Below are 26,406 nucleotides of genomic sequence, written 5' to 3'. Positions count from 1 at the left end.
ACCTTCAATATGCAGCAGGAGAGGAATCCTTTCACTCTGACCACATTCAAAAGACATTTTAGTTTTCCCAGCTTTAAAACGAAACCTGAGTCCTCATCCATATCAGATCATAACTCATTTGAGAGCCTACATAAATTATATCTGTCTGATTTAACCCCGACTCTCTTTGACATGATGAGCTCTGAAACCTGACTGAAACTCTTCAAATAAGCCATTCCTCTGCAGATGATCTGTTAGCTGTTTGACAACTACTCTTTCAAGGATGTTTGATATGAAAGGAAGGTTGGAGATTGGCCTACAATTAGCTAAGACAGCTGGGTCTAGAGATGGCTTTTTAACTTCTGCCATCTTGAAGGCTTGTGGTACATTACTGATAAATACAGGCAGTATAACATTGTTACCTGAAAACCCTCTGCTGTCTGATCATTTCCTGATAACATTTACATTTACAATAATTGATTACACAGCAGTGGAGAGTAGACTTTATCACAGTAGATGTCTTTCTGAAAGTGCTGTAACTAAGTTTAAGAATATAATCCACCCACTGTTATCATCTTCAATGCCCTGTACCAACACAGAGCAGAGCAGCTATCTGAACGCTACTCCAACAGAGGTCGATTATCTTCTTAATAATTTTACTTCTTAATCTACTCATAATCATCTCCTGTCATGGTCCTGGGTCATTTTGACCCAGTGTTTTGTTTCCTTGAAGTTCATTTTGTGCCTCGGGTGTATTCTGATTTTGGTATTCTGTGTCCTCCCCTTGTGCCCTGTTCGTGTTCTGGATTTCCTGTTTTATTCTGACGGTCTGTCTGTTGTCATCGTGTTCAGCTTGTATCCTCAGGTCGTCTTGTGTATTAGAATCAGCTGTGCTCCCACCTGTATGTCATCACCTGGTCTCCTTGTTTGTGTGTGTATATATAGTGGGTGTCAGTCTGTGCCTGTCGTCGGCTCGTCTGCGTTAGTCTGCGTTAGTCTGTGTATCTCTGCACTTCTCTGCACTTCTCTGCGTTCATCTGTGTTCATCTGTGTTCATCTGTGTCTCTCTGCCCCGCAGCCGTTTCGTATGACTTCAGGTTTGTTATTTAGTTTATCCCAGTTTAGGTCTCCTTCAGTTATTTGCCAGGCCTCACTGCCTGTTTGCCACCCAGCCACTTCTGTAAATAAACTCTCACTCATATCATCAGTCGGCTGCTTGCATTTTGGGTCCTCCTTTCCTCAACACGACTGCTGCCCCAGCCGTGACAGTACAAGCCGACCAAACATGGACCCAGCAGCATCCGCACCCTCCCAGGAGTTTCGGGAGGAATTAATTGACACTGCTTCGAGGTTGGTTAACCTGTGGCTTGAACATGAGGGAGGGGAACTCAGCCGCGCTGTAGAAGCCAGGCTACAGCAGTTAATATCTACTCACACCTGGCTTCTGGACTCTCTTCACCCGCTCGCACAGGACTTCATCCTCAACGAGCTTCATCTTCACCCTCCAGCCGCTACCGCTTCCCAACCCAGCCCGGCGGCGAATGTTTTGCTCTGCCCGCCGGGGAATCTGCGGCCTGGCACGCCGGATGTGGAATTACCCGGCCGGTCAGTGCTATCCCCCAGAGGGAAGCGACGTTCACGCCGCCGACGCCCATCGCCACAGCCGTGTCCTGAGACTTCTGAGTTGCCGGCTGTGGTGAGTAAAAAAGACAGTAACCACAAGCCTTCCAGTTTAAGGACCGTTTATTCTGGGGCCGTTTTTTGTGCAGCCAGTAAGGACGATGGTGTTTTCCCTGGCTCACCTGCAACTGTCGTTTCCAAGAATGTGTTTCCAGGAGCTCACTTAGCTGCCCAGCAGCCTCTAGGAGCTCACTTAGCTGCCCAGCAGCCTCTAGGAGCTCACTTAGCTGCCCAGCAGCCTCTAGGAGCTCACTTAGCTGTCCAGCAGCCTCTAGGAGCTCACTTAGCTGCCCAGCAGCCTCTAGGAGCTCACTTAGCTGCCCAGCCTCTAGGAGCTCACTTAGCTGCCCAGCCTCCAGGAGCTCAGCTAGCCGCTCAGTCGTCACCTCCATCACATTCAGCCTCACAACCCATAGCTCAGTTACAGTCACAGCCAGACTTATTACAAACTATGTTACAGTCCATTTCCCAGTCTATAGCTCAGTTGGTAAAAGAATCATCAGCCTTATCATCAGCTCAGTCTCCAACTTCGCCACCATTATTGTTCCAACCTTTACTTCAGTCACCCTCAGATCAGCCACCTATTCAGTCGTCATCTTCACCTACTCCTCCTGTACAACAAGCTAAGTCGATCCAACCCGAAAAGACCTGTTTTTCATCTGTTCAGTCTAAGCAGAGAGACAAACAACACAATATTGTTATCAGTCCTCAAAAGCTGGCCATCTCAGAAACTGTGATGCACTTCAGGGCCTCCCCAGAGGCTGTTTCAGCCCTCAGCCCACTCTGGACCCCTGAAGGCTAAGACTCCAGCTGAGGACTGCACCCAGCTGTCGCTGCCTGAGCAGGGCCAGTGCTCCGCGCAGCTGCAATCAGCCCGATGTGTGCCAGGGGCCCTGTGCCCGCTGGTTCTGTGACCATGTCCGCTGGGGGTTCTGGAGAGCCCGGCCAGCCCATTCTAGTCTCCGCTGGGGGTTCTGGAGAGCCCGGCCAGCCCATTCTAGTCTCCGCTGGGGGTTCTGGAGAGCCCGGCCAGCCCATTCTAGTCTCCGCTGGGGTTCTGGAGAGCCCGGCCAGCCCGTCCTCATGTCCGCTGGGGTTCTGGAGAGCCCGGCCAGCCCGTCCTCATGTCCGCTGGGGTTCTGGAGAGCCCGGCCAGCCCATTCTCGCCTCCGCTGGAGGGTCCGAGGGACCGCCTGCCTCCTGTCTCCGCTGGAGGGCCCGAGGAGCCTGTCCAGCAACCTGCCTCGTCAGCTGGAGGGTCCGAGGGACCGCCCGCCTCCTGTCTCCGCTGGAGGGCCCGAGGAGCCCGTCCAGCAACCTGCCTCGTCAGCTGGGGGCCCGAGGGACCGCTCCAGCCTCCTTTGTCATCAGCTGGAGGGCCGAGGAGCCTGTCCCAGCCTCCTGACTCGTCAGCTGGAGGGTCCAGGGACCGCTCAGCCTCCTTCGTCGTCAGCTGGGGGCCCGAGGAGCCCGTCCAGCCTCCTTCCTCGCCTGCTGGGGGCCCGAGGCCTGTCCAGCCACCAGCTGTTCCAGCAGCAGCTTCATCCTCATCAGCTTCTCCCACGCCGTCGCCTGGTCCAGCTCCGGCTTCATCCTCGTCTGGTCCAGCCTCCAAGTCCGCTTCATCTTCAGCGTCGCCTGGCCCAGCCCCCGCAACGCCTTCATCCTCGCCAGCTGCAGCCTCCGCGCCTTCATCCTCGCCAGCTGCAGCCTCCGCTTTCATCCTCGCCAGCTGCAGCCTCCGCGCCTTCATCCTCTCCAGCTGCAGCCTCCGCGCCTTCATCCTCGCCGCCTGCTCCGGCCTCAGCATCTGTTCCTGCCTCTCCGCCTGGTCCGGCCTCAGCATCTGTTCCTGCCTCGCCGCCTGGTCCGGCCTCAGCATCTGTTCCTGCCTCGCCGCCTGGTCCGGCCTCAGCATCTGTTCCTGCCTCGCCTGGTCCAGTTCTGGCTGCAGCCTCCGAGTCAGCCTCAGCCTCGTCAACACTGCCGTCAGAGCCAGCTCGCCCTGTGCCACCTCATCCTTGTTGGCCGCTTTCCAGGCCTCTAAGCTGGCATCATGGCCGCCGAGGGCGCCTCCTGAAAGAACTTCGCCGCCACCGCTGGCTTCGCGGCCAACCTCCGGACCTGCTCTGCCACCGCCGTTGCCGTGTGCACGGACGGCCCCCTGAACTGTTTGCCCGTTGCCGTGTGCACGGACGGCCCCCTGAACTGTTTCCACTTCGCCACCGCTGCCTTCCGCGCGGTCGGCTTTTGGATTTGTATCGCCAACGTGGCCGGCCTCCGGAGGTGAACTGTTTCAGACTCCTGAGTTGTCAGCCTCCGGGCCGGCCTCCTGAACTGTGTTTTGGGACCCTGTTCGAGGACTCCAGCATGTGTGTTTGTATTTTGGACAGTTCCTGTAACTCGCTGGGGCTTCTTTTGTTTGGTGTTGGTCCCTCCGTCCTGGGCCCCCGCCGCCCGCCCTGGGGTGGTCGTCTGTTTTGTTTTGGGCTGTCTGGAGCCAGCCCTTGGAGGGGGGGTGCTGTCATGGTCCTGGGTCATTTTGACCCAGTGTTTTGTTTCCTTGAAGTTCATTTTGTGCCTCGGGTGTATTCTGATTTTGGTATTCTGTGTCCTCCCCTTGTGCCCTGTTCGTGTTCTGGATTTCCTGTTTTATTCTGACGGTCTGTCTGTTGTCATCGTGTTCAGCTTGTATCCTCAGGTCGTCTTGTGTATTAGAATCAGCTGTGCTCCCACCTGTATGTCATCACCTGGTCTCCTTGTTTGTGTGTGTATATATAGTGGGTGTCAGTCTGTGCCTGTCGTCGGCTCATCTGCGTTAGTCTGCGTTAGTCTGTGTATCTCTGCACTTCTCTGCGTTCATCTGTGTTCATCTGTGTTCATCTGTGTCTCTCTGCCCCGCAGCCGTTTCGTATGACTTCAGGTTTGTTATTTAGTTTATCCCAGTTTAGGTCTCCTTCAGTTATTTGCCAGGCCTCACTGCCTGTTTGCCACCCAGCCACTTCTGTAAATAAACTCTCACTCATATCATCAGTCGGCTGCTTGCATTTTGGGTCATCCTTTCCTCAACACGACTGCTGCCCCAGCCGTGACATCTCCAACACATTCTCACTCCCAAAGCGTAACATTTTACGCTAGGTGGCAAATCGTCTGTATATTACGCTTCCAGGCACCCAACAGGTCCCTATATGACGAGATCAGAAAAATGAGGAAACATTAGAACCGTTTGGAATGAATCTACACATGTACATTTGTTTTACTTAAATTGCTCTGGAAAACACTATTTAACATTATTAAAGTGCTGGTTAAGGTTAGGGATAAGGTTATGGTTAGGGCTGGAATACATGGCTGGAACAAGTATTACCGTGGGAGCATCATTCTACTGGTTTTCATGCATAACCTGGTGTGTAGCATAAGAACGCAAACGATCACCTTTCGCTTTCCTTAGGAACACTGCGGGACATGACAAATCATCAGTATATTATGCCTGGGGAGTGAGAACAGGCTGTCATTTCACAGATGTAACATTATCTACAGCTACTTTCAGTTACATTGATATTCATTTATAGTCTTTTTCTCTAATTGATCTTTCTGAGTTAACTTCAATTATTACTTCCTCCAAACCATCAACGTGTCTTTTAGACCCCATTCCTACAAAACTGCTCAAGACTTATGCTGCTGGGGAATTGTAAGACTATGAACATGAAATTATCCCTTTTTTATTTTCATTAATTGTTTTTTTTTATGTACAAACATTTATGTACAAACAAAGACTAATTGTCTTTTGCCATGTGGCAAATATGGCACTTTACTGGAAAGCTTTATTTTTAAAATCACAGAACCTGTTAGATTTGTATTGTGATTGTCATTTATGCCTAGAAATATCTACTCACATATGCTTAGAGTTTTATAATCAGTTGTAGATTGGTAGAGGTTTGATCCCTAATAGTCTGCAAACTTTGTGTGCATTCCAGAGCACTCTGGGAGCATGGGAGAGGTCGTACCTTGTCTTATTGTTTTATGGTAGGATAAACGTATCTATATCTGTTTTAGGCTAAGTGCCTTTTGTTTAGATGAACTGCTGGACTTCCAGACCAGCAGGTTTAGGGAAGTCATTTATGGGGTCATGCTTTGACCCCCCCCCCCCCACACACACACACACACACAAGGTATTCTTTGTTCTCATGTATACCTATTTAAGATGTCATATGTTAATGAACCTATGCATATTCATGTAACCACAATAAAAGAGCAGTGTTACGGGGGAGCGGAGGAGAGCAACTGGGGTCAAGCGAAGGAACGGCGTTTGTTCAGTTCTCTCCCGTGCACGTAAAACATAAAGAACGTTGCCTACTCGTGTCTTGCTTTGCTGTGTAATTACATTGTCTTCAACGTTCCAGCGAATCGGTTTAAGCTACAAACCTATCAGAACCAGCCAGTTCTAAGACATTTTTTGATATCTCTATCTCAAAATACAAATCCTCGTTCATTTCACACATTCATCCCCAGCACTACAGTGTGGGTCACATAACTGCCGTATTGATGGACTGACGAGTAAGGTTCAGTTAACATAAGTTACTTTTACATGAAATGTTTTGTAGGAAGTCTTTTGTAAATATTGCGCAGAGATGTTTAAGATAAGATAACAGATAAGATAACCTTTATTAGTCCCACGCGTGGGAAATTTGTTCGTTTGATTCACTGTGTGCAGCAGCTGCTGACATCAGTGATCAGAACCAGGGACATGTTTAACAAAAGCATGTAGATTCTTTTTTATTCTCCTGGTAAATACCAACAAGCTGACTGACAGCACAGTCTATTACAGTCTGATGATGCATTTAAGCAGCAACACACCCAATGCAAAGAAATATTCTATACTTTAGGGTGGTGACTGTCTTCATTCACTCTTTTGTTTTGATTGTTCTAGTATCTCTTTATAGCACCAAGAAATCAAAGTTGTTTGTTATGGTTATTTTCATAATGAAAACATCTATTATGAATGTGCTGTTTATTGTGAGGATGATTCTGTAGGACTTCAGTGCTTCGTGGTTGCCTTCTTGGTCACCCTGAAGGTCATTTTCTTCACTTTCTATGGTCTCTATTGATTCTTTGTTGGTAAATTAAACCCTTTTAGGTATATCAAATTGAGTCTATCTGAGTTGAAGTTAAAACCCTCCCATGAACACTGAAGGAGAGTCTGACTGCAGGTTTGAAATGAAAGTAGGTTGAACAGGCTAAGAAGGAGTGCCGTCATTTACTGAACTGGCAAAACAGTGATAGCAGTGCAGTAAACAGCACTGGAAAGTATGAAGAGCTGCTTGCTTCTTAGTGGACTCACTGCAATCATCACTTTTAATGATTTAACATTGATTCTAAACTGTGATCAGACAGATTGAATCTGTGTACATAAACTCCAGTGGGCATGCTTCCAGTACAGTCTTTGAGTTCCAGCCTTCTTTCTTCGAGTTAACATAAAACTACAAATTGGAGGTCTAATTATCTTTTAATAAACATGTTATAATTGTAGATGACTCAGTTTATTAATTAAAAGAACAATGATGGTTTGTATCTACTCCAGCCTCCACTCAGTGTTCAGTGAGTGCAGTAGTGATGTGTCGGTCGCGAACAAAACGGCTCTTAGAGCCGGATCTTTGACATGAATGATGCGAGCCGGCTGCTTATCGCGAGCCGTGGGTTTTTTTTTCTTTCTCTCACCCTCTCTCGCACTTTTTTTCCGCTTCACTCCGCACGCGAGCCTTGTGCTTTGCGCTGGGAAGAGGGGCGGTAGTTACACTGGCAGTAGCACAGGAACAGAGCGGGAGGGAGAGAGAGAAAGAGAGCCAGGGACAACAACGTCACATTAGAAAGGTATAGTAATCATCCACAACTATTTTCAGTTACAGATGATAAAGGATTCAGAAAGTTTATTCATGCAGGCCCATATGACAGAGAATCTTCTTTTTGTTTTCATATTTTAATTTATATTTAATTGTGTTGTGGTTTGCAATGTTTTGTGTTTTTTCACTTTAAATTTGTTTAAAAGGAAAAACCTGAAAATTTAAATAGTTAAAAGTTGAAATGTAAATAGTTGGTTTTTGTATTATATGATTTATTTATTACATTTTATGTGGAGTGAATAAATAAAAGTATATTTACGGTGGCCCCTAGAGACAAAGCACGTACAAAAGACAACACAAGTGCTCCAGGATGCTAGGGGGCAGTGTTGAGCTTTTGTTACCTAGTGGCTACACAAGCCAGCAAGTACCAACGACCGGATATGGTGTGTGGTAGTAACAGGTAAATGAACATTTTTTTTTAAATTATTCTAATATATATGAGTGCCTGTGTATAAATACACAGACAATACACATATGCTTTCAATTGTGTAATTTAAGTGATCTAGGTAGCTCTGTTTTGAAGTTCAGTTAAAGCTAGAAATGTGTTTTGGAGTTTGTACGTGCTTTTTGGAGTTTGTACGTGCTTTGTCTCTAGGGGCCACCGCATATATTTATATATAAACATATATAAATAAAACCACTTTTTTTTACATTAGTAATTCCTTTTGTGCATAATTTTATATTATTGTTACTAATAAATTAATTAAAGCAACAAAACAACCCGAAGAGCCGGTTCGGAGCCAAAAGAGCCAGCTCTTTTTAGTGAGCCAAGCCGAAAGAGCCGGTTCTCTAAAAAGAGCCGGAAATCCCATAACTAGTGTGCAGGTAGTTTTAATAAAAGGTGTTCCTGTTAGTGAGGTAAGTTCTTACTGTGACACCGACAATACAAACCATTGGCATCAACATGAAATCCAGACCTGAAAAGTAATTTCATGTAAGTGAGAGTTCATTTGAAAAAAAAAAAATTACTATATAAATGCATTTAGTGCGTGCTTCATACTCTCAGTTCTACACATGATCCTCACATTGCTTGCAACGGCAACTTTCTATTTCACACTTGGATGCAGAATGCTCCCGCTGTGTGCTCAGGGTCACTTTTCCACAGAGCCCACGGTTCCCAAAGTGGGCAGAGCCAATGCAGGGAGAGCGCAGTATGAATAAATAAAGAATGCTAGGACGCTGCGAGCCTAATGGACAGATTTTTGATGGGGGTCCCACACAAACGGAAAGCAGAAGATGAAGCATTGCCAAAAATGCTTCCTACCCAACTTCTATTAATAGAAGACATGCTGTGGAAGAGAGCCAGAGATATATGCTTTAGCAAAAAGGAATTTTGTCTTCTTTAAAAGTAGAGCTTAAAAAAGAGGTTTCCTCAAATGAGCAACAAATCACCCTGTAATAAAATAAAACTGTGCTAGATAAAGATCCATTAAAATTATTGTCTTGTAATAACTGTCTGTTTTGAATTTAAAACACATATATGAGGTTAATAATGGCACCATATTCAGTGAGGTGTCAGATCAGAGTGTCACTGTGTTTACAGTTTAATAAAGAAAATGTTTTTATCAGATATGATACAGCTCATCATATCTGATAATGTGCCATAAAACAAAGTGCAACCCGGGACTCTTACTTGTAATGAAACGTTGACATCTTGAAAGCAGCAGCATCTCCCACCAGTGATTACAGAAACTTTTGCTGATAAAACGTCTGGACACGCCTGCAGTACAGGACTCCACCAGTTGAAGATCTGAGGACTTTTTTTTAGAAGATGTTGTTGACAGATCATCAGTATTAAACCATTATGTCTCAATCATACTTTAGAAACACCTAATGACAGAAATAGCTGATTAAAGGTCAGATAGGACAGGTTTCATGGTGTCGTAGCTGCCAGTGACGTGTTCTCTTTTGTTTGACGGATATGTGGCATTCCTCAGTGAAGACTCAACCACCTCCTAAGCCTCCAGAAAAATGATTGCAGTTGTTTGTTGACTTCAATGCACAAAACAATCAATTCTAATTCTGAGCGCCTGTTAATGCACAACAGGCTAAGCTATGAGGTGCGGCTGAAAGCTTATAAGATAAGATACCTTTATTAGTCTCACATGTGGGAAATTTGTTTTGTTACAGCAGCTTTGTTATGCAATGAGAAGCAGCTTCAATAACCACACCTCATATGACTGAGCGTGCGTCGGGAACAAACCTGCTCAGCTATATTTTCTAAACTATTTTCTATGCTGCTGTTCATCCTTGTACAGTGGGATCCAGAAGTTTGGGCAACCTTGTCAATAGTCATTATTTTCCTGTATAAATTGTTGGTTGTTAGAATGAAAACTGTCAGTTAAATATATCATACAGCAGACACACACAGTGATATTTGAGAAGTGAAATGAAGTTTATTGGGTTTACAGAAAGTGTGCAATATTTGTTTAAACAAAGTCAGGCAGGTGCATAAATTTGGGCACTGTTGTCATTTTATTGATTCCAAAACCTTTACAACTAATTATTGGAACTCAAATTGGCTTGGTAAGCTCAGTGACCCCTGACCTACATACAAAGGTGAATCCAATAATGAGAAAGAGTATTTAAGGGGGTCAATTTTAAGTTTCCCTCCTCTTTTAATGAAGAGTAGCAACATTGGGGTCTCAAAACAACTCTCAAATGACCTGAAGACAAAGATTGTTCACCATCATGGTTTATGGGAAAGATACAGAAAGCTGTCTCAGAGGCTCGAAGTGGCAGACCAAGAAAAATCTGGGATAGACAGAAGCGACGAATGGTGAGAACAGTCAGAGTCAACCCACAGACCAGCACCAAAGACCTACAGTATCATCTTGCAGCAGATGGAGTCACTGTGCATCGTTCTACCATTCAGTGCACTTTACACAAGGAGATGCTGTATGCGAGAGTGATGCAGAGGAAGCCTTTTCTCCGCCCACAGCACAAACAGAGCCGCTTGAGGTTTCCTAAAGCACATTTTTACAAGCCAGCTTCATTCTGGAATAAGGTGCTGTGGACTGATGAAACTAAAATTGAGTTATTTGGGCATAACAAGGGGCATTATGCATGGAGGAAAAAGAACACCATTCCAAGAACAACACCTGCTACCTACAGTAAAATATGGTGGTGGTTCCATCATGCTGTGGGGCTGTGTGGCCAGTGCAGGGACTGGGAATCTTGTCAAAGTTGAGGGACACATGGATTCCACTCAGTATCAGCAGATTCTGGAGACCAATGTCCAGGAATCAGTGACAAAGCTGAAGCTGCGCCGGGGCTGGATCTTTCAACAAGACAACGACCCGAAACACTGCTCAAAATCCACTAAGGCGTTCATGCAGAGGAACAAGTACAACGTTCTGGAACGGCCATCTCAGTCCCAGACCTGAATATTATTGAACATCTGTGGTGTGAGTTAGAGAGAGCTGTCCATGCTTGGAAGCCATCAAACCTGAATGAACTAGAGATGTTTTGTAAAGAGGAATGGTCCAAAATACCTTCAACCACAATCCAGACTCTCATTGGAACCTACAGGAAGCGTTTAGAGGCTGTAATTTCTGCAAAAGGCAGATCTACTAAATATTGATTTCCTTTCTTTTTTTGTGGTGCCCAAATTTATGCACCTGCCTGATTTTGTTTAAACAATTATTGCACACTTTCTGTAAATCCAATAAACTTCATTTCACTCCTCAAATATCATTGTGTGTGTCTCCTATATGATATATTTAACTGACATTTTTTATTGTAACAACCAACCATTTATACAGGAAAATAATGACTATTAACAAGGTTGCCCAAACTTTTCCATCCCACTGTGTGTCCAAAGAACTAAGAAAAAAGCTCCACATGTTGGATGAACTTCAGAGTAATTAGTGATCAAATCTTATCTTGCACTGATTAATTTCCAGAGATTGACAAGATAACAAATTCATTAAAGTAGAAACATAAATAAAATATCATCTAGAGTTGGATGTGAGTCCAGTCTAAGGGGCAGCAACATAAACATGAAACAATTTCAGCCAACATGAGTGGAAATCATGTTCAGCAGTTACATGTTTAAACTATCTTTTAACCCAAGGTTAGTTCTGGGTGGTCGGTTAAAGAATATGATGAACACAATGAAAAATTCATATTTATGTTAAATTGCAGCTGGATTTCAACTTGACACTCGTCCTCCAACCCATCACACTAAAGGGTTTCACCCCTGCGCCACACATCTTTAAAGAGCAGAAACATACAGAAGACTTTGGTGACATCTAGTGGCAGCAGTTAGCGAGCACAACTTCAGGAAACCAAACAGCAAACAGATGCACATACATCCAGACAGGATTTTCGTCATTGCTGGTGATTTTTTCCTGACTTCTTACAGTATGTGGAAAGTGTCACCGGAGGGAAAAACAATAGAACAAACATTAGGCATGTCTACAGGACTGTGCCTCTCCTTCACCACGACCAGCATATATACCTATTAAAACAGGAACCACTAGTCACTAAGAATATAAAAACATGGCCAGACACTGCTTCCCGCCAGCTGGAGGACTCTTTCTAATGGACAGAATGGACATTATTTGAACACCAGGACATGAACATTTACACACAAACAATACATGTGCTGTTTGTTTGCATTTGCATTTGTATTGTTTGCAGTTGGACACATCCCAACAATAAGCCATTGATATCGGCAACCTCCTCGGAATACTGGACACTGCATTCAGGGCAGGGGACAGTGCTCACTACATCATAGCTAGACCTTTAGAGGGGTATTAGGGCTGCAAAACTGACCTATAAAGGAAAATGGAGGACCACGTCACAAACAATGACTCCAGTCAGGCGTGGCAAGGCAAACAAATTGAATAAGTCATAAAAAGCAGCAGTCCTTCCCCTCAGAACATCCACCCCTCACTGGCAGAGGAGTGAAATCACTTGTTCGCCAAGTTTGAGGAAAAAAGACTTAGGCTGGGTGCATTGATTCAACCTGACGACCACAAGAAACCACTGACTGTACAACAACATGAGACAGGTGCTTTGAGCAGTGAACTCGGGGAAAGCGTGTCAAGTAGGGTACTTAAGGCATGAGCTGACCAGCTCACAGAAGTCTTCACAAAAGTCTTAAATCTTCAATCTCCTAGCACAAGCCACCTGTCTGAAGTCTGCAATCACCATCCCAGTGGCCAATAAAGCCAACCCCAGCACCCTGACTGACTACAGACCAGTCCCACTTAAGTCTGCTGTCATGAAGTGTTTTGACAGGCTGATATTAAAACACATCAAATCCAGGCTCCTCTTATCCTGTGACCTGCACCTGTTTTTGCATATAGGAAAAAACAGTCGACAGAGGATGCCATCAATATGGTTCTCCACTCTGCCCTGCAACATTTGGAATAGAGTGGAAATTACGTGCAGATCACCCACAAAGAGTAAACCTTGGCCCCCATCTGTCCTCCACAGTCACACTGTAAGCACACCAAAAGACTGTGTCCTGAGCCCATTCTACACTCACTATACAAGCATGACTGCATACCAATCCGCACCAGTAACCCCAAAACATAATTTTGAGGATGGGAATGCCACAGTTGGACACATCTGAAATGGAGATGAGACTGCTATCAAATCCGGTTCTTTCATATTCTTTTATTGACCGAGAAAAACCCGACTCAGTGTGGTCAAAACTCAAAAATCATCTTTATTCTACATTTCCGGAAAAGGAGATGTGCACAGGCTAAATCCTGAGCAGATCTGAAGCATTAAAAGCCGAATGTGCATAACATAATCAGTCATACGTCACACATAGTTTCGATATAAACAACTCCTGCGCTGCACTCTGCCTAGTTTAACTTCCTGTCTACTTTTGCAGCTCTGCATAAAGCGTCTCCTGCAGAGTTTCCTGTCTTACACAGTACTCTGTGACCTTTAGCACACATTCTAACTCAAAGTGGCATTTTTACTACGCTGCCCTCTATAAAACAATATAAACAGCAAATAAGCACTAAGAATATATTTATTCCGTAACACTGCCTACAGAGATGAGTTCAGAGGCTGTCCACCTGGTGCTCCATGAATAACCTCAACCGCAACACCAAGAAAACAGAGGAAGTCATCATGGATTTCTGGAAGTGTAGAGCAGACAATCTTCTTCTGTACATCAATGGAGACTTTGAGGACAGGCTCCAGAATTTCCAATGCATCATGAACACAGCACAGAAAATTACCCATCAATTCAGCAAATCAAGAATAAACATTATCTCAGCAGGTGCATTATTGCTGCTTAAATGTGAGAAGTGCATGTGTCAGTATGTGCTTGTTTGGGACCCTTGTGATGTAAATCAACATTTGTCGAGTTTCAAATGCAATTCCAATAAAGGCATTTGATTGAACTTAACTGAATTCTTAACACATCCCAGCACTAGACACTTTAATACCCACTCGCACAATGTGCATTTTCATATTTTCAGTGTAAAATTTTCCAGATTGTTTTATTTTAATTCACTTAAAGTACATAATATTCATCCGTCCATCGCTTCCGCTTATCCTTTTTCAGGGTCATGAGGGGCTGGAGCCTACCCCAGGTGTCTTAGGGCGAGAGGTGGGGTACACCCTGGACAGGTCGCCAGTCTGTCGCAGCGATCTGTAAACAGAAATAACAGACAAAGAAAACCATTTGCGCTCACATTCACTGCTATGGGCAATTTAGCTTTTCCAATTAACCTATCCCCATTAAGTGCATGTCTTTCGACTGTAGGAGGAAGCCGGAGTACCACGCAAACATGCAAACTCCACATAGAAAGACTTTGAGACTTAGGAGACTCAGGTAGGACAGAAGCGAGCGGCTGTGAAATTGCACGGCCATCTAGCCTTTGTTCAAGTCTGCCCTTACTTCCGTGTTTTTCTGGTCGCTAGTGCCAGGGCGTGGAAACTTTAAACTCAGAAATGTTGCTCCATTTTTTTGTAAATTTTTTTAATTCTTGAGGAGCTAGAAAAAATTCATTGTCGTCCTCAGCATGTTTTGTACCTTAGGCTAATCAGAGACAATCATATCCAGGTAAAAATAATTTTCTTTAATCTACATGCATTTAATAATAATAGATTGCATTTATATAGCGCTTTACAATTCCACTATTCATTCACTCTCACATTCACACACTGGTGGAGGCAAGCTACAGTTGTAGCCACAGCTGCCCTGGGGCAGACTGACAGAAGCGAGGCTGCCATATTGCGCCATTGTCCCCTCTGGCTAGCACCAGTAGGCAGTAGGGTAAAGTGTCTTGCCCAAGGACACAATGACCAGGACAGAGAGAGCAGGGGGATCCAACCGGCAACCTTCCGGTTAAAGATGAGCTTCCCAATCCCCATCTTTCTCTTTTACTTATATCCGACCCTCTCGTATGTTAAGCACTTTGGTATACCACTGATTTTTAAATGTGCTATATAAATAAAGATTGTTGTTGTTATTTTTAGCCATAGCCAGTGACTGGTCCTCTCAGCAGTGTTAGCTAATTCTCTTATAGCCTGCTGTTGCGCCTGTCCTCTGATCCCAATCTCTCTAAGCAGTTTTGCTGTTGTACTGGCAACAAAGCCCCTGCACCCCACTTCCACCAGGTGCACCTTGATCTTCCAGCCTCTGTCCTCTGCCTCAGGTGCAAACTTGGCATACTGACTAGCCCGCCAGTTGTGTTCACCATCCGCCCCTTACCTTAGTATTCTCGGTCAAAATTGACTGGTCCATCAGTGGGTCATTCAGTGGGTCGTTCAATCAGCGAGTGAGTGAGTGAATGAGTGGATTCCCATTCATTTTCTATGGTCACTTTTGACCAGGAACACCTTAGGTGTAACAACGTTGATTAAAACACTCAAAATTCAATGAAAGAGGCAATTACCACTTTTATATGTTCAGGTGCACAGTGTGGAGGATATCTTAAGGCCTTGAGGCAATCAGATATAGAACACAATATTTATGAGTGTTTTAAGTTGTAAGTCTGTCAGATTTAATCCGAACATCCCAGTTCCCTATCTATATAGTTTAGAGACACATTAGTGTTACATCACTTTCAGAACTTCCAGCTGAAAACAAAGTGCTGTACACTTGACATGACCAAAGACAATATACTGAATAAGAATAAAAATTAAAAAAAATATATAAAATGTTGACTAGAATTACATTTAAAATGATAAAATCAGCACAAATAGCAAAAATAAAATAGTATAAAATGATGATTAGAATTTACCTTAAGACAATAAAATTAGCACATTATATTAAACTAAAACAATAAAATCAGGGTCATCATACACCAAGGAGTAAAAATGGGTTTTAAGATGTGTTTTAAAAGTGAACAAAGAAGGGGCCTCTCTTATCTGCTGGGGCAGATTGTTCCAGAAAGTAGGAGCAGCAATAGAGAAACCCCCGCCCCCTCTGAGCTTTCTCTTGGACCTGGGTACCTCAAGGAGCAGCTTGTCAGCTGACCTGAGAAACATGGGGGATAAGTAAGGACGAAGAAGCTCAGAGAAGTAAGGTGCGGTACTACCATTTAAACATTTAAAAGCAAACAGAATTTTGAAATGAACTCTAAGATATACAGGCAGCCAATGGAGTGAAGCGAGGAGTTACGTGCTCTCTTTTGCGCTTGGTTAAAAGTCGTGCAGCAGCATTTTGGACCAGCTGCAGACGAGAGAGAAGACACCGACTAACTCCAAAATACAGAGCATTACAGTAATCCAAACGAGATGAAATAAAAGCATGGATTACTGTTTCAAATTGTGGCCTGGATAAAATAGGTCTTACCTTTGCCAAGCGCCTTAAATGATAAAAACTGGACTTAACAATAGCCCTAATTTGAGTGTCCAATTTAAAATCACTGTCCATCTTAAAACCCAGGTTTGTAACTACAGGTTTAAAGTACTCTGCCAGGGGTCCCAGATCAACAGCGGATGGATTGCATGGTTCGCTAGGACCAAACACAATCACCTAAGTTTTGCTTGAATGACATCTTAAAAAGTTTTAGGGACATCTAAGATTTAATGTCTTCTAGACATGCTGGAATTGGTTTATTAGAGAAGGCGTCTTTCTGCTTCAGAGGCAGATAAATCTAGCAGTTATCGGCATAACAGTGGAAGGATATTCCATGCCTTCTGAGGATGGTTCCCAAGGGCTGTAAATATAGTGAAAAAAAGCAGAGGCCCTAAACTGAAAAGCAGCAGAAAAGGGCTCATACCCTTAGAATGTTAACAATAAAAGGTCTGTCAGAAAGATAGGGCCTAAATCAGCCTGCTAGGTTGTGTAAACAAGACAGTAAAATGTTGTGCTCTACAGTGTCAAAAGCAGATGTTAGGTCATTGAGGACAAAGAACAACATGATTACCAGAATCACAGGTAAGGAAGATATCATTAAAAACCTTTCAGAGTTCTCTCTTCTCTATCCTTCCTTCACAAAATGCAGTGGGAAACTTTTTTTGTCCATCATTAATTATGTTAATTATGGAGTTCCACAGGGTTCAGTGCTAGGACCAATTCTGTTTACATTATACTTGGTTCCCTTAGACAGTATCATTAGAAGACATAGCATAAATTTTCACTGCTATGCAGATGACACGTAGCTCTATCTATCCATGAAGCCAGATAACACACACCAATTAGTTAAACTGCAGGAATGTCTTAAAGACATAAAGACCTGGATGGCCGCTAACTTTCTGCTTCTTAATTCAGATCAAACTGAGGTTATTGTACTCGGCCCTGAAAATCTTAGAAATATGGTATCTAAGCAGATTCTTACTCTGGATGGCATTACCTTGGCCTCCAGTAATGCTGTGAGGAACCTTGGAGTCATTTTTGACCAGGACATGTCCTTCAACGCACATATTAAACAAATATGTAGAACTGCTTTCTTCCATTTGTGCAACATCTCTAAAGTTAGAAATATCCTGTCTCAGAGTGATGCTGAAAAACTAGTTCATGCATTTATTACTTCCAGGCTGGACTACTGTAATTCATTATTATCAGGATGTCCTAAAAACTCCCTGAAAAGCCTTCAGTTAATCCAAAATGCTGCAGCAAGAGTCCTGACAGGGACTAGAAAGAGAGAGCAGATTTCTCCTGTTTTGGCTTCCCTTCATTGGCTCCCTGTTAAATCCAGACTTCGAAATCCTGCTCCTCACATACAAGGTCTTAAATAATCAGGCCCCATCTTATCTTAATGACCTTGTAGTACCATATCACCCTATTAGAGCACTTTGCTCTTGCACTGCAGGCTTACTTCTTGTTCCTAGAGTATTTAGTAGAATGGGAGGCAGAGCCTTCAGTTTTCAGGCCCCTCTTCTGTGGAACCAGCTTCCAGTTTGGATTCAGGAGACAAATCACAGCAAGCACTTTTGGCACAACTTCACCTACTTCCAAGGTGCATGGAGAGGATGAAAGAATCCACAATGCAGGAACTCGAGCAACACGTGTTAGCCGGAGGTCCCTTTACTACAGTTCGGAGCCACGGACCTGTTTTATATACGCGCCGAATAGCTTTCTATACGAGATTGGTGCAAAAAGTTCAATTCAATTCAATTCAATTCAATTCAATTTTATTTATATAGCCCCAAATCACAACAAAAGTCGCCTCAGGGCGCTTTAGAGTGTACAGTAGATACAGAGAAAAACCCAACAATCATATGACCCCCTATGAGCAAGCAGTTTGGCGACAGTGGGAAGGAAAAACTCCCTTTTAACAGGAAGAAACCTCCGACAGAACCAGGCTCAGGGACGGGCGGGGCCATCTGCTGTGACCGGTTGGGGTGAGAGAAGGAAGACAGGATAAAGACATGCTGTGAGAGACAGAGATTAATAACAAGTGTGATTCAGTGCAGAGAGGTCTATTAACCAAGGGCGTAGATTTGGTTTTGGCATTGGTGGGAACGGATGATTCAACCATCAAACCCTGCCCTGTTTCTTTTTTTTTTTTTTCCTTTTTGTCTTTGCTTCTTGATAAAAAAGTAGAAATATACTTGCCTACATATGCTATTCTACATGCTTTTAAACCATTGAAAACTACAATTCATAGTTTTGTGAATTATATAATGTTAAATTACTATTAAACAAATGACTAAAGTATTTTAGGCTTTAGTTTACTTCAGCCATATTCCATATAAATCAGGTACCATACAAAAATAAAAATAGCTTCAAATACAGTCATGACAATAAAAGAATATGACTTTAAGGACTTAACAACATTACTTCAGTTATAGTACACCAACATCTCTGATACATTAGCACTAAGGGGACACTGATTGACCTGCTGGTTTTTGTCCATAAAACTACTCATCTAAGATTACCACAAAGTAAAAGATCTCTCAGCAGAATTATGCAATATTTTAGGCACTATTTCCCCGATCAAATCAGTGAGCTGGGATTTTTGATTCTAAACATGAACTACTGTTACAGCAACAGACATGGACTACTGGTGTCCCACACAACAACTCAATGTCCACTATGTGAAGGAGCCAAACACATGCCTTCTCCTCTCGTTAACTGAGATAAACTGCTGGCATATTTGTTTTACATCTATACTGTCCAGTCTCTCCTGGTGGACATTATTATTATCCGCAACACGTTATTCATGGTTACATACAATTTTAGACTGATGTGGGCCAAAGCCTAGCACATACTTGCCAACCTTGAGACCTCAGAATTAGGGAGACATTCAAAAGGGCTGTTGGGGGGGGGTATATACATATACATATATACATATGTATATATATATATATATATACAAAAAACTTGAATTTTACAATGTTTATTTATCTGATAAAATAAGTTACATGTCACCGTTATTACTGTCCGGCCGGAAACAGGCCGGGGGTGTCCAAATTCAGAGGATGCGTCGACCTGAGGACCTGGTGTTGTACCAAAAAGTGATGGTCTGCCAAAAACTGATTGCTTGTATTTAAACTGCTATAAATAACTTGTTGTCTATAATATGTGAAACATATGTCAAATGTATCCCTCATGAATGATATCAAGTCATCTTGAGCAACAAGGTAGAAGCCGCAATCAGTTTTTGGCAGTGACTTTTATGTATCCTTTATTTATGCAGTTAAGAAAATTCTTGTTGACTTTAAAAATGTCTCTTTTAAGAGTAATCTGCCCAAGAGGACAGCTGAAATTGCAACAAATGCAAAAATAGTTCTGTAAACATATTTTAAGTGGACAAAAGGGAGCTGATTGATTATAATGTAAGTACAATAACACAGTTAGAAAGATACTTGAGAAACAGGTACTTTTTTAATTTTATATATAACCCCTTTGTAATACCTGTTAACCAAAGTTAACAAAGTTAGCAACATACTTAACGATATTGCACATAACAAACACACTTAAACATTGGAAATCAGTTTTTGGCAGGCAATCACTTTTGGGCACAACACCCGGCTTGTATATTTGAAGTTTACACAGCTACATTCTCGCCTGAAAATATGTTAAAAGTTATTTTGCGACCCAGAAAGATTAAGAAGAGTAATATTAAAACTAAGTAGCTGCAGTAATAGTAGCCATTGTTGGAAACTGGAATTGGCAGTGCCAATCTGGTGTATGGTTCTTCAATTTTGTTGTCCGGGTGGAAAATCGGAAGAAATTCGGGAGAATGGTGGCTCCGGGAGATTTTCGGTATGCTTTAGCAAAAAGGAAAGTTTGAAGCCTAATCTTGAAAGTAGAGATAGTGTCTGTCTCCTGAATCCAAACTGGAAGCTGGTTCCACAGAAGAGGGGCCTGAAAACTGAAGGCTCTGCCTCCCATTCTACTTTTAAATACTCTAGGAACAACAAGTAAGCCTGCAGTGTCAGAGCGAAGTGCTCTAATGGGGTGATGTGGTACTACAAGGTCATTAAGATAAGATGGGGCCTGATTATTTAAGACCTTGTATGTGAGGAGCAGGATTTTGAATTCAATTCAACTAGTTGGCATTGGTATGGCGAGTAACCTTCAGTAATAGTAATAAATCACACTGCAATAGTACATTCATGTAGTTGTAAAAAGCATGATAATATATTAAGTAGGGATGGCCCGATCCAATATTACGTATCGGTGTTGGTTCGATACTGACCTAAATTACTGGATTGGATATTGGAGAAAAATAAAAAATGCAATCCGATCCATTAAATACCACGAAAGCACCTCACAAAACTTGCGACATGGTGTAACTCAGCTCATAGCCTTAGCACGTCGGAGCAGTATGCCTCATGTGATAGAGCGGCTGTGGCGAGCGAGACCTGTCGGTGGTCTGGTTGAGCATTTGGAGCCTCGCTACCAAACCAGCATTTCATCTCCAAGAAAGGTATCCCAGAGAGAGGTAAAGCAAGTGTGTAAGTTCATCTCTGAATGTTTGTCACGCATTCCCGCGTTAAGCATAACAACCGATATATGGACCGACTGCCGCTCATTCTCTCTCCCTCCCTCTCCTGTTGCTGCTTCAATCATGAGGTTAGGTTTTAAATGTTTTGTTCTTTTTATTTTGTTCTTAATTTCTCTTTTTTCTCTGTTCTTAACTTGTACTGTGTCTCCTATCTGTAGTGCTATGTATTACTTTTAAACCCTTTTAATTTCAAACAGTTGTACAGCACTTTGCTTGAAGGTGCTTTATAAATAAAGTTATTATTATTATTATTATTATGAAACTGATCAATGATCAGCTAATCGGCTTTTCTGTCGCGACTCCGTCTCTCTTGTTTGTTTTTGGCCCACTCTGCACCAGAAAGAGGAAACCAGCGGCTGAACAACAGCAGCACATTTAAGGTTGATAAGCTGTTGTTAGAATTTATTTAATATTACTTTCTACACCAGGATCCTTTTCTACGTAGCTGACGGCTGGTAACTGTGCAGGGGCGGGTCTAGCAAAGTTTAGCCAGGGGGGCAGGTAGGGCATTAACAGGGAAAGGGGAGTACAAAGAAATACTTTTCTTTCTAATTGTCATGTCTAGCTTTTAATAAATAATTATCTGAATCTTACACCCAAAGTTTTAATCTGATGTAAAATGTATAGAAGTCCATTACTGTATATAGTAACTGTTAAGTGTAATATACCCTAGTAAGCTATACTACTTTTTCCTTTGGGAAGATACCATCTGTGAATTTTGCAATTCTGTTGAAGAAAGATGTTGAATCTATTTAATTATTCTTGAAAAATAATTGATTTCTGTGCATTTTTTTTCACACTGCATCAAATTAAAGATGATTACGACGATTAAGCATCATGAGGTGGAGGGTGGGGTGGTTCCCTGTTTTTTTTTATTTTTTTTTGCTGGGAGTTTTAGAACCCTATTAGTTAGGTTGCTTACTCTTTAAAATACCAGAATAGGGAGGATGGAGTAGGTTTAAGTTTATTAGATTGATCAGTGTTGCTGAACTATGAAATATTTTGGGTGCAGTGTATTTTTTGCATGCAGGTATAACAGAATAGCTTTAGTGTTTTGTTTTTTTTAACTTGAGTATGAACTTATACAAAAAGTAGCAAGATATTAAAAAACAGTTTTATTGATTAAAAAACACTATATCGGATTCATATCGGTATCGGCAGATATCCAAATTTATGATATCGGTATCAGTATCGGACATAAAAAAGTGGTATCGTGCCATCTCTAATATTAAGTAATCCAAAGTATTCAGAATACGTTACTCTCATTGAGTAACTTAACGGAATACGTTACAAAATACATTCTGGGGCATGTATTCTGTAATCTGTAGTGGAATACATTTTAAAAGTAACTTTCCCAATACTGCCCTCAGGGCGTCCTGTGGGAGGTGCTTCGAGAGTATGGGGTGTCTGGCCCATTGCTATTGGCCATCCAATCCTTATACAACCATTGCAAGAGTTTGGTCCCAATAGCCGGCAATAAGTCAGACTCGTTTCTGGTGGGTGATGGGCTGCACCAGGGCTGCTCTTTGTCACCGATTCTGTTCATAATTTTTATAGACAGAATTGCTAGGCGTAGCCAAGTGGCGGAACTTGCGTGTTCTCAGAACGTCATCTCTGCTTTTCGTGGATGATGTGGTCCAGTTGGTTTCATCAGGTGATGGCCTCCAGCTCACCTAAGAGTGTGAAGTGGTGGGAATAGAATCAGCAACTCCAAATCTGAAGCCATGGTTGTCAGCCAGGAAAGGTTGGAGTCCCCACTCCGGGTCAGAGACGAGTTCCTGCCCCAAGTGGAGGAGTTTAAGTATCCTGGGGTCTTGTTCACGAGTGACAGGAGCAGAGATCGACAGATGGATTTGTGCTGCGGCTGCAGTGATGCAGATGCTGTACTGGTCTGTTGTGGTGAAGAGAGAGCTGAGTGTAAAAGCGAAGCTCTCAATTTACCGGTCGATCTACGTCCCTACCCTTATCTATGGTCACGAGCTGTGGGTAGTGACAGAAAGAAACAGATTGCAGAAACAAGTGGCAGAAATGGGCTTCCTCCGAAGGGTGGCTGGCCTATCCGTTAGAGATAGGATGAGAAGTTCATCCATCTGGGAGGGGCTCAGAGTAGAGCCGCTGCTCCTTCACATCGAAAGGAGCCAGCTGAGGTGATTTGGGCATCTGATAAAGATGCTTCCTGGGTGAGGTGTTCCGGGCATTTCCCACTGGGAGGAGGTTCCGGGGCAGACCCAGGACACGCTGGAGAGATTATATCTCTTGGCTGGCCTGGGAACGCCTTGGTGTTCCCCCGGACAAGCTGGAGGAGGTGGCTGGGGAGAGGGCGGTCTGGGCTTCACTGCTTGGGCTGCTGCCCCCGCGACCCGGCCCCGGATAAGTGAAGAAGATGGATGGGGTTGATTGTGATCTCTCTTTTATTATGATTTTGAAAACAGAGCTCTTAATTGTCTTGTCCTGGTTTGCACTTCCGAAAACATCAGAGTGTTTTTTCCACCACTGATTAAACAATGGGCTAATTAAAAGTCTGAACTTTTCCTCAATACAGGACTTTACCTGGTAACAGGGTGCTTTTTTTATGTTGGTTCTAGAGACTTTTTTTTTTAGATCATACATATGTGTATGTTCTGATGTCTGGTTGATACTTTATGGGTGGTGTTGCAACAAGAAACAGCAGACATCAGGTGAGGTGAGAAAACAAACACACAGATTGTCTAAGCAGCTTGGAAAGAAAAGTGTCTGGACTTCTTTAAGTTGCTTGAAGACGTTTCAACTCTCATCTGAGAAGCTTCTTCAGTTCTAGGGTCAAATGGTGGAGTCCCAGATTTATACCCCGTGGGAGTATCCCCCCTAAAGAGGGACAAAGGACCCCCTGATGATCCTCTACCTAATCACATGAGCCAAGGCATGAAAATGGGTGTGGGTCACAATCAGCCAAGGTTTCGGGTGAGCTCATTGTGAAACCTGGCCCCACCCTATCATGTGATTTCCTGAGGTCAGATGGCCCAGGGTGCGAGTGGGCATTAAGGCATGTGGGAAGAGATCTCAAAACTGGATTATAGATGGCAGACAGTTGGTGTGGTAAGCCCCGTCCTCTGTTCAAAGATGGTCGCTCACAGTGGACATAAATGGCCTCTTTTACTCCTCTTTCAAACCGTCTGTCTTCCCTGCCCAAAATGTGAACATTGGCATCCTCGAAAGAGTGACCTTTATCCTTAAGATGCAGATGGACTGCTGAGTCTTGTCCTGTGGAGGTGGCTCTTCTATGTTGTGCCATGCGCTTGTGAAGTGGCTGTTTGGTCTCTCCGATGTAGAGGTCTGAGCATTCCTCGCTGCACTGTACAGCATACACCACATTGTTAAGTTTGTGTTTTGGAGTTTTGTCTTTCGGGTGAACCAGTTTTTGTCTGAGTGTGTTGCTGGGTCTGAAGTACACTGGGATGTCGTGCTTGGAGAAAACTCTCCTGAGTTTCTCTGATACACCGGCTACATAGGGGATGACAATGTTGCTGCGTCTCTCTTTCTTATCCTCCCTGGCTGGTGTCTGATCTTCTTTTCTGTGCATCTTTGCTGACTTTATAAAAGCCCAATTAGGATAACCGCATGTTTTAAGGGCTTCCTTTACATGTGTGTGTTTCTTCTTTTTCCCTTCAGGCTTAGAGGGAACATGTTCTGCCCGGTGGTGTAGGGTCCTAATTACTCCAAGTTTGTGTTCCAGAGGGTGATGGGAGTCAAAGAGGAGGTACTGGTCCGTGTGTGTGGGGTTCCGGTAAACTTCAATGATGAGGTTCCAATTCACTTCAATATGCACAGCGCAGTCCAGGAAAGGCAAACAGTTATTCTTTGTGTCTTCCCTGGTGAACTTGATGTTTTTTTCCACAGCGTTAATGTGCGCAGTGAAGGATTCCACTTCTTGTGTTTTGATTTTGACCCAGGTGTCGTCTACATATCTGTACCATTGGCTGGGTACGCTCCCGTTAAAAGAGCCAAGCCATATGGAAAAGATATAGAAAAAAACTTATAAATGACTTGCATCAGATGTGGCCTACTTTATATAGTGAATCATATAAGGCTTATATGATTTACTCATGAAAGTGGCCACTTTCATATATTGTTTTAGTAAGTATCCAAAACATACAAGTTTCATTTATATAATTTTTCTAGGGATCTTATATCTGTTTTCACTCGTATGCTTTTCATACAAGTTTCACACAAGACCGGTACAGACTTTGTAAGATATATATATGTCTTTTCCATTTGGGAAGAGCCTGTGAAGAGAGAGACTACATCAAAGGACACCATGGTTTCATCTGGATCCAGGGTAAGTTTCTGGATCTTGTTGGTGAAGTCGGTGGAGTTCTTGATGTGATGTGGGGTGTTCCCCACGAGAGGTGCTAGGACGGTAGCAAGGTGTTTTGAAATGTTGTAAGTGGCTGAGTTTATGCTACTGACAATGGGTCTGAGTGGGACACCTTCTTTGTGGATCTTAGGAAGTCTGTAAATGCAGGGTATGGCATCCCCTGGGTAAAGGCGGTGATATGTAGGGCGGTCAATGATTTTGTCCTTTTAAAGGTCTTGAAGGCAAGCTATAACTTTCTTTTTGTAGCTGCTTGTGGGGTCTTGCTTTAAGGGTTTGTAGGTATTGTTGTCACTGAGGAGAGTAGTGATCTTTGTGTGGTAATCTGTTGTGTTTAGGACCACGGTGCACCTTCCCTTATCAATGGTAATATAGTGATGTTGTGGTCTTTGCTCAGGGAAGCAATGGCCTTCTTTTCTTGTATTGTGAGGTTAGACGGAGGGACTTTGGCACTGGAGAGGGTGGCTGAGACTTTCACCTTATTTGCTCTGCTTCTGTTTGTGATAATTTATTAATCCGTATGGCGGTTCCTGTGGCTGTGATGAGGTCCACTATGGGCATGTGTTGTGGAAAAATGGCAAAATTGAGTCCCTTGGCTAACACTTTCTTTTCAGGTTCAGTGAGATTCCAGTCTGAAAAGTTCTTCACCCATTTTTCCTGACTGTCCTCAGGTGTGTGTAGGAAATGGTGGGACTCTCCACTATTTGACCCTAGAACTGAAGAAGCTTCTCGGATGAGAGGTGAAATGTCTTCAAGCAACTTAAAGAAGTCCGGACGCTTTTCTTTCCAAGCTCCTTAGACTACGATGACCTGGATGACTGAGAACCTTCACAGACAAACACACAGATCATCATTGTTCCACTAACATCTCATCATGCTTTGGAAATGTATGCCTTTCACAAGAAGCAGCAGTTTAAAGGTCACACATGTTATGTCTATGTCGAGCCACGTAAGGTAAAGAATCAGTGGCACGCCAACTTGTGTTTGGAGGATTGTATGTGTGTCCTACTACTTCCCAGCACTGAATAAGGAAAAGCTGATCCACTTTCCACTACTCTGCCCCAACCCTATGCCTGTAGCTGAGGAAAAACTGTACCTCCCCACCACTGCCAGGTTTAGA

The 26,406-nt window shown here is 43.3% G+C and overlaps 1 protein-coding gene across 1 annotated transcript in view; it reads left to right on the top strand.

The window, feature by feature from the left end:
- Positions 1-1,264: 1,264 nt before the first annotated feature.
- LOC120435617 (GATA zinc finger domain-containing protein 14-like) overlaps positions 1,265-26,406 on the top strand; it is a gene marked incomplete at its 3' end in the record, with an annotated part of 42,662 nt that continues 17,520 nt past the window's right edge. The window contains exons 1-2 of the mRNA XM_039605371.1: positions 1,265-1,329; positions 1,451-1,675. Of these exons, the coding sequence (XP_039461305.1) occupies positions 1,265-1,329; positions 1,451-1,675 (290 nt within the window). The remainder of the gene's footprint in view (positions 1,330-1,450; positions 1,676-26,406) is intronic.

Source organism: Oreochromis aureus, linkage group 22, assembly GCF_013358895.1.
Source record: "Oreochromis aureus strain Israel breed Guangdong linkage group 22, ZZ_aureus, whole genome shotgun sequence".
Classification (NCBI taxonomy): domain Eukaryota; kingdom Metazoa; phylum Chordata; class Actinopteri; order Cichliformes; family Cichlidae; genus Oreochromis; species Oreochromis aureus.
Note: the sequence above shows the minus strand (reverse complement) of the source record. Positions and strands in the feature narration are given on the sequence as shown.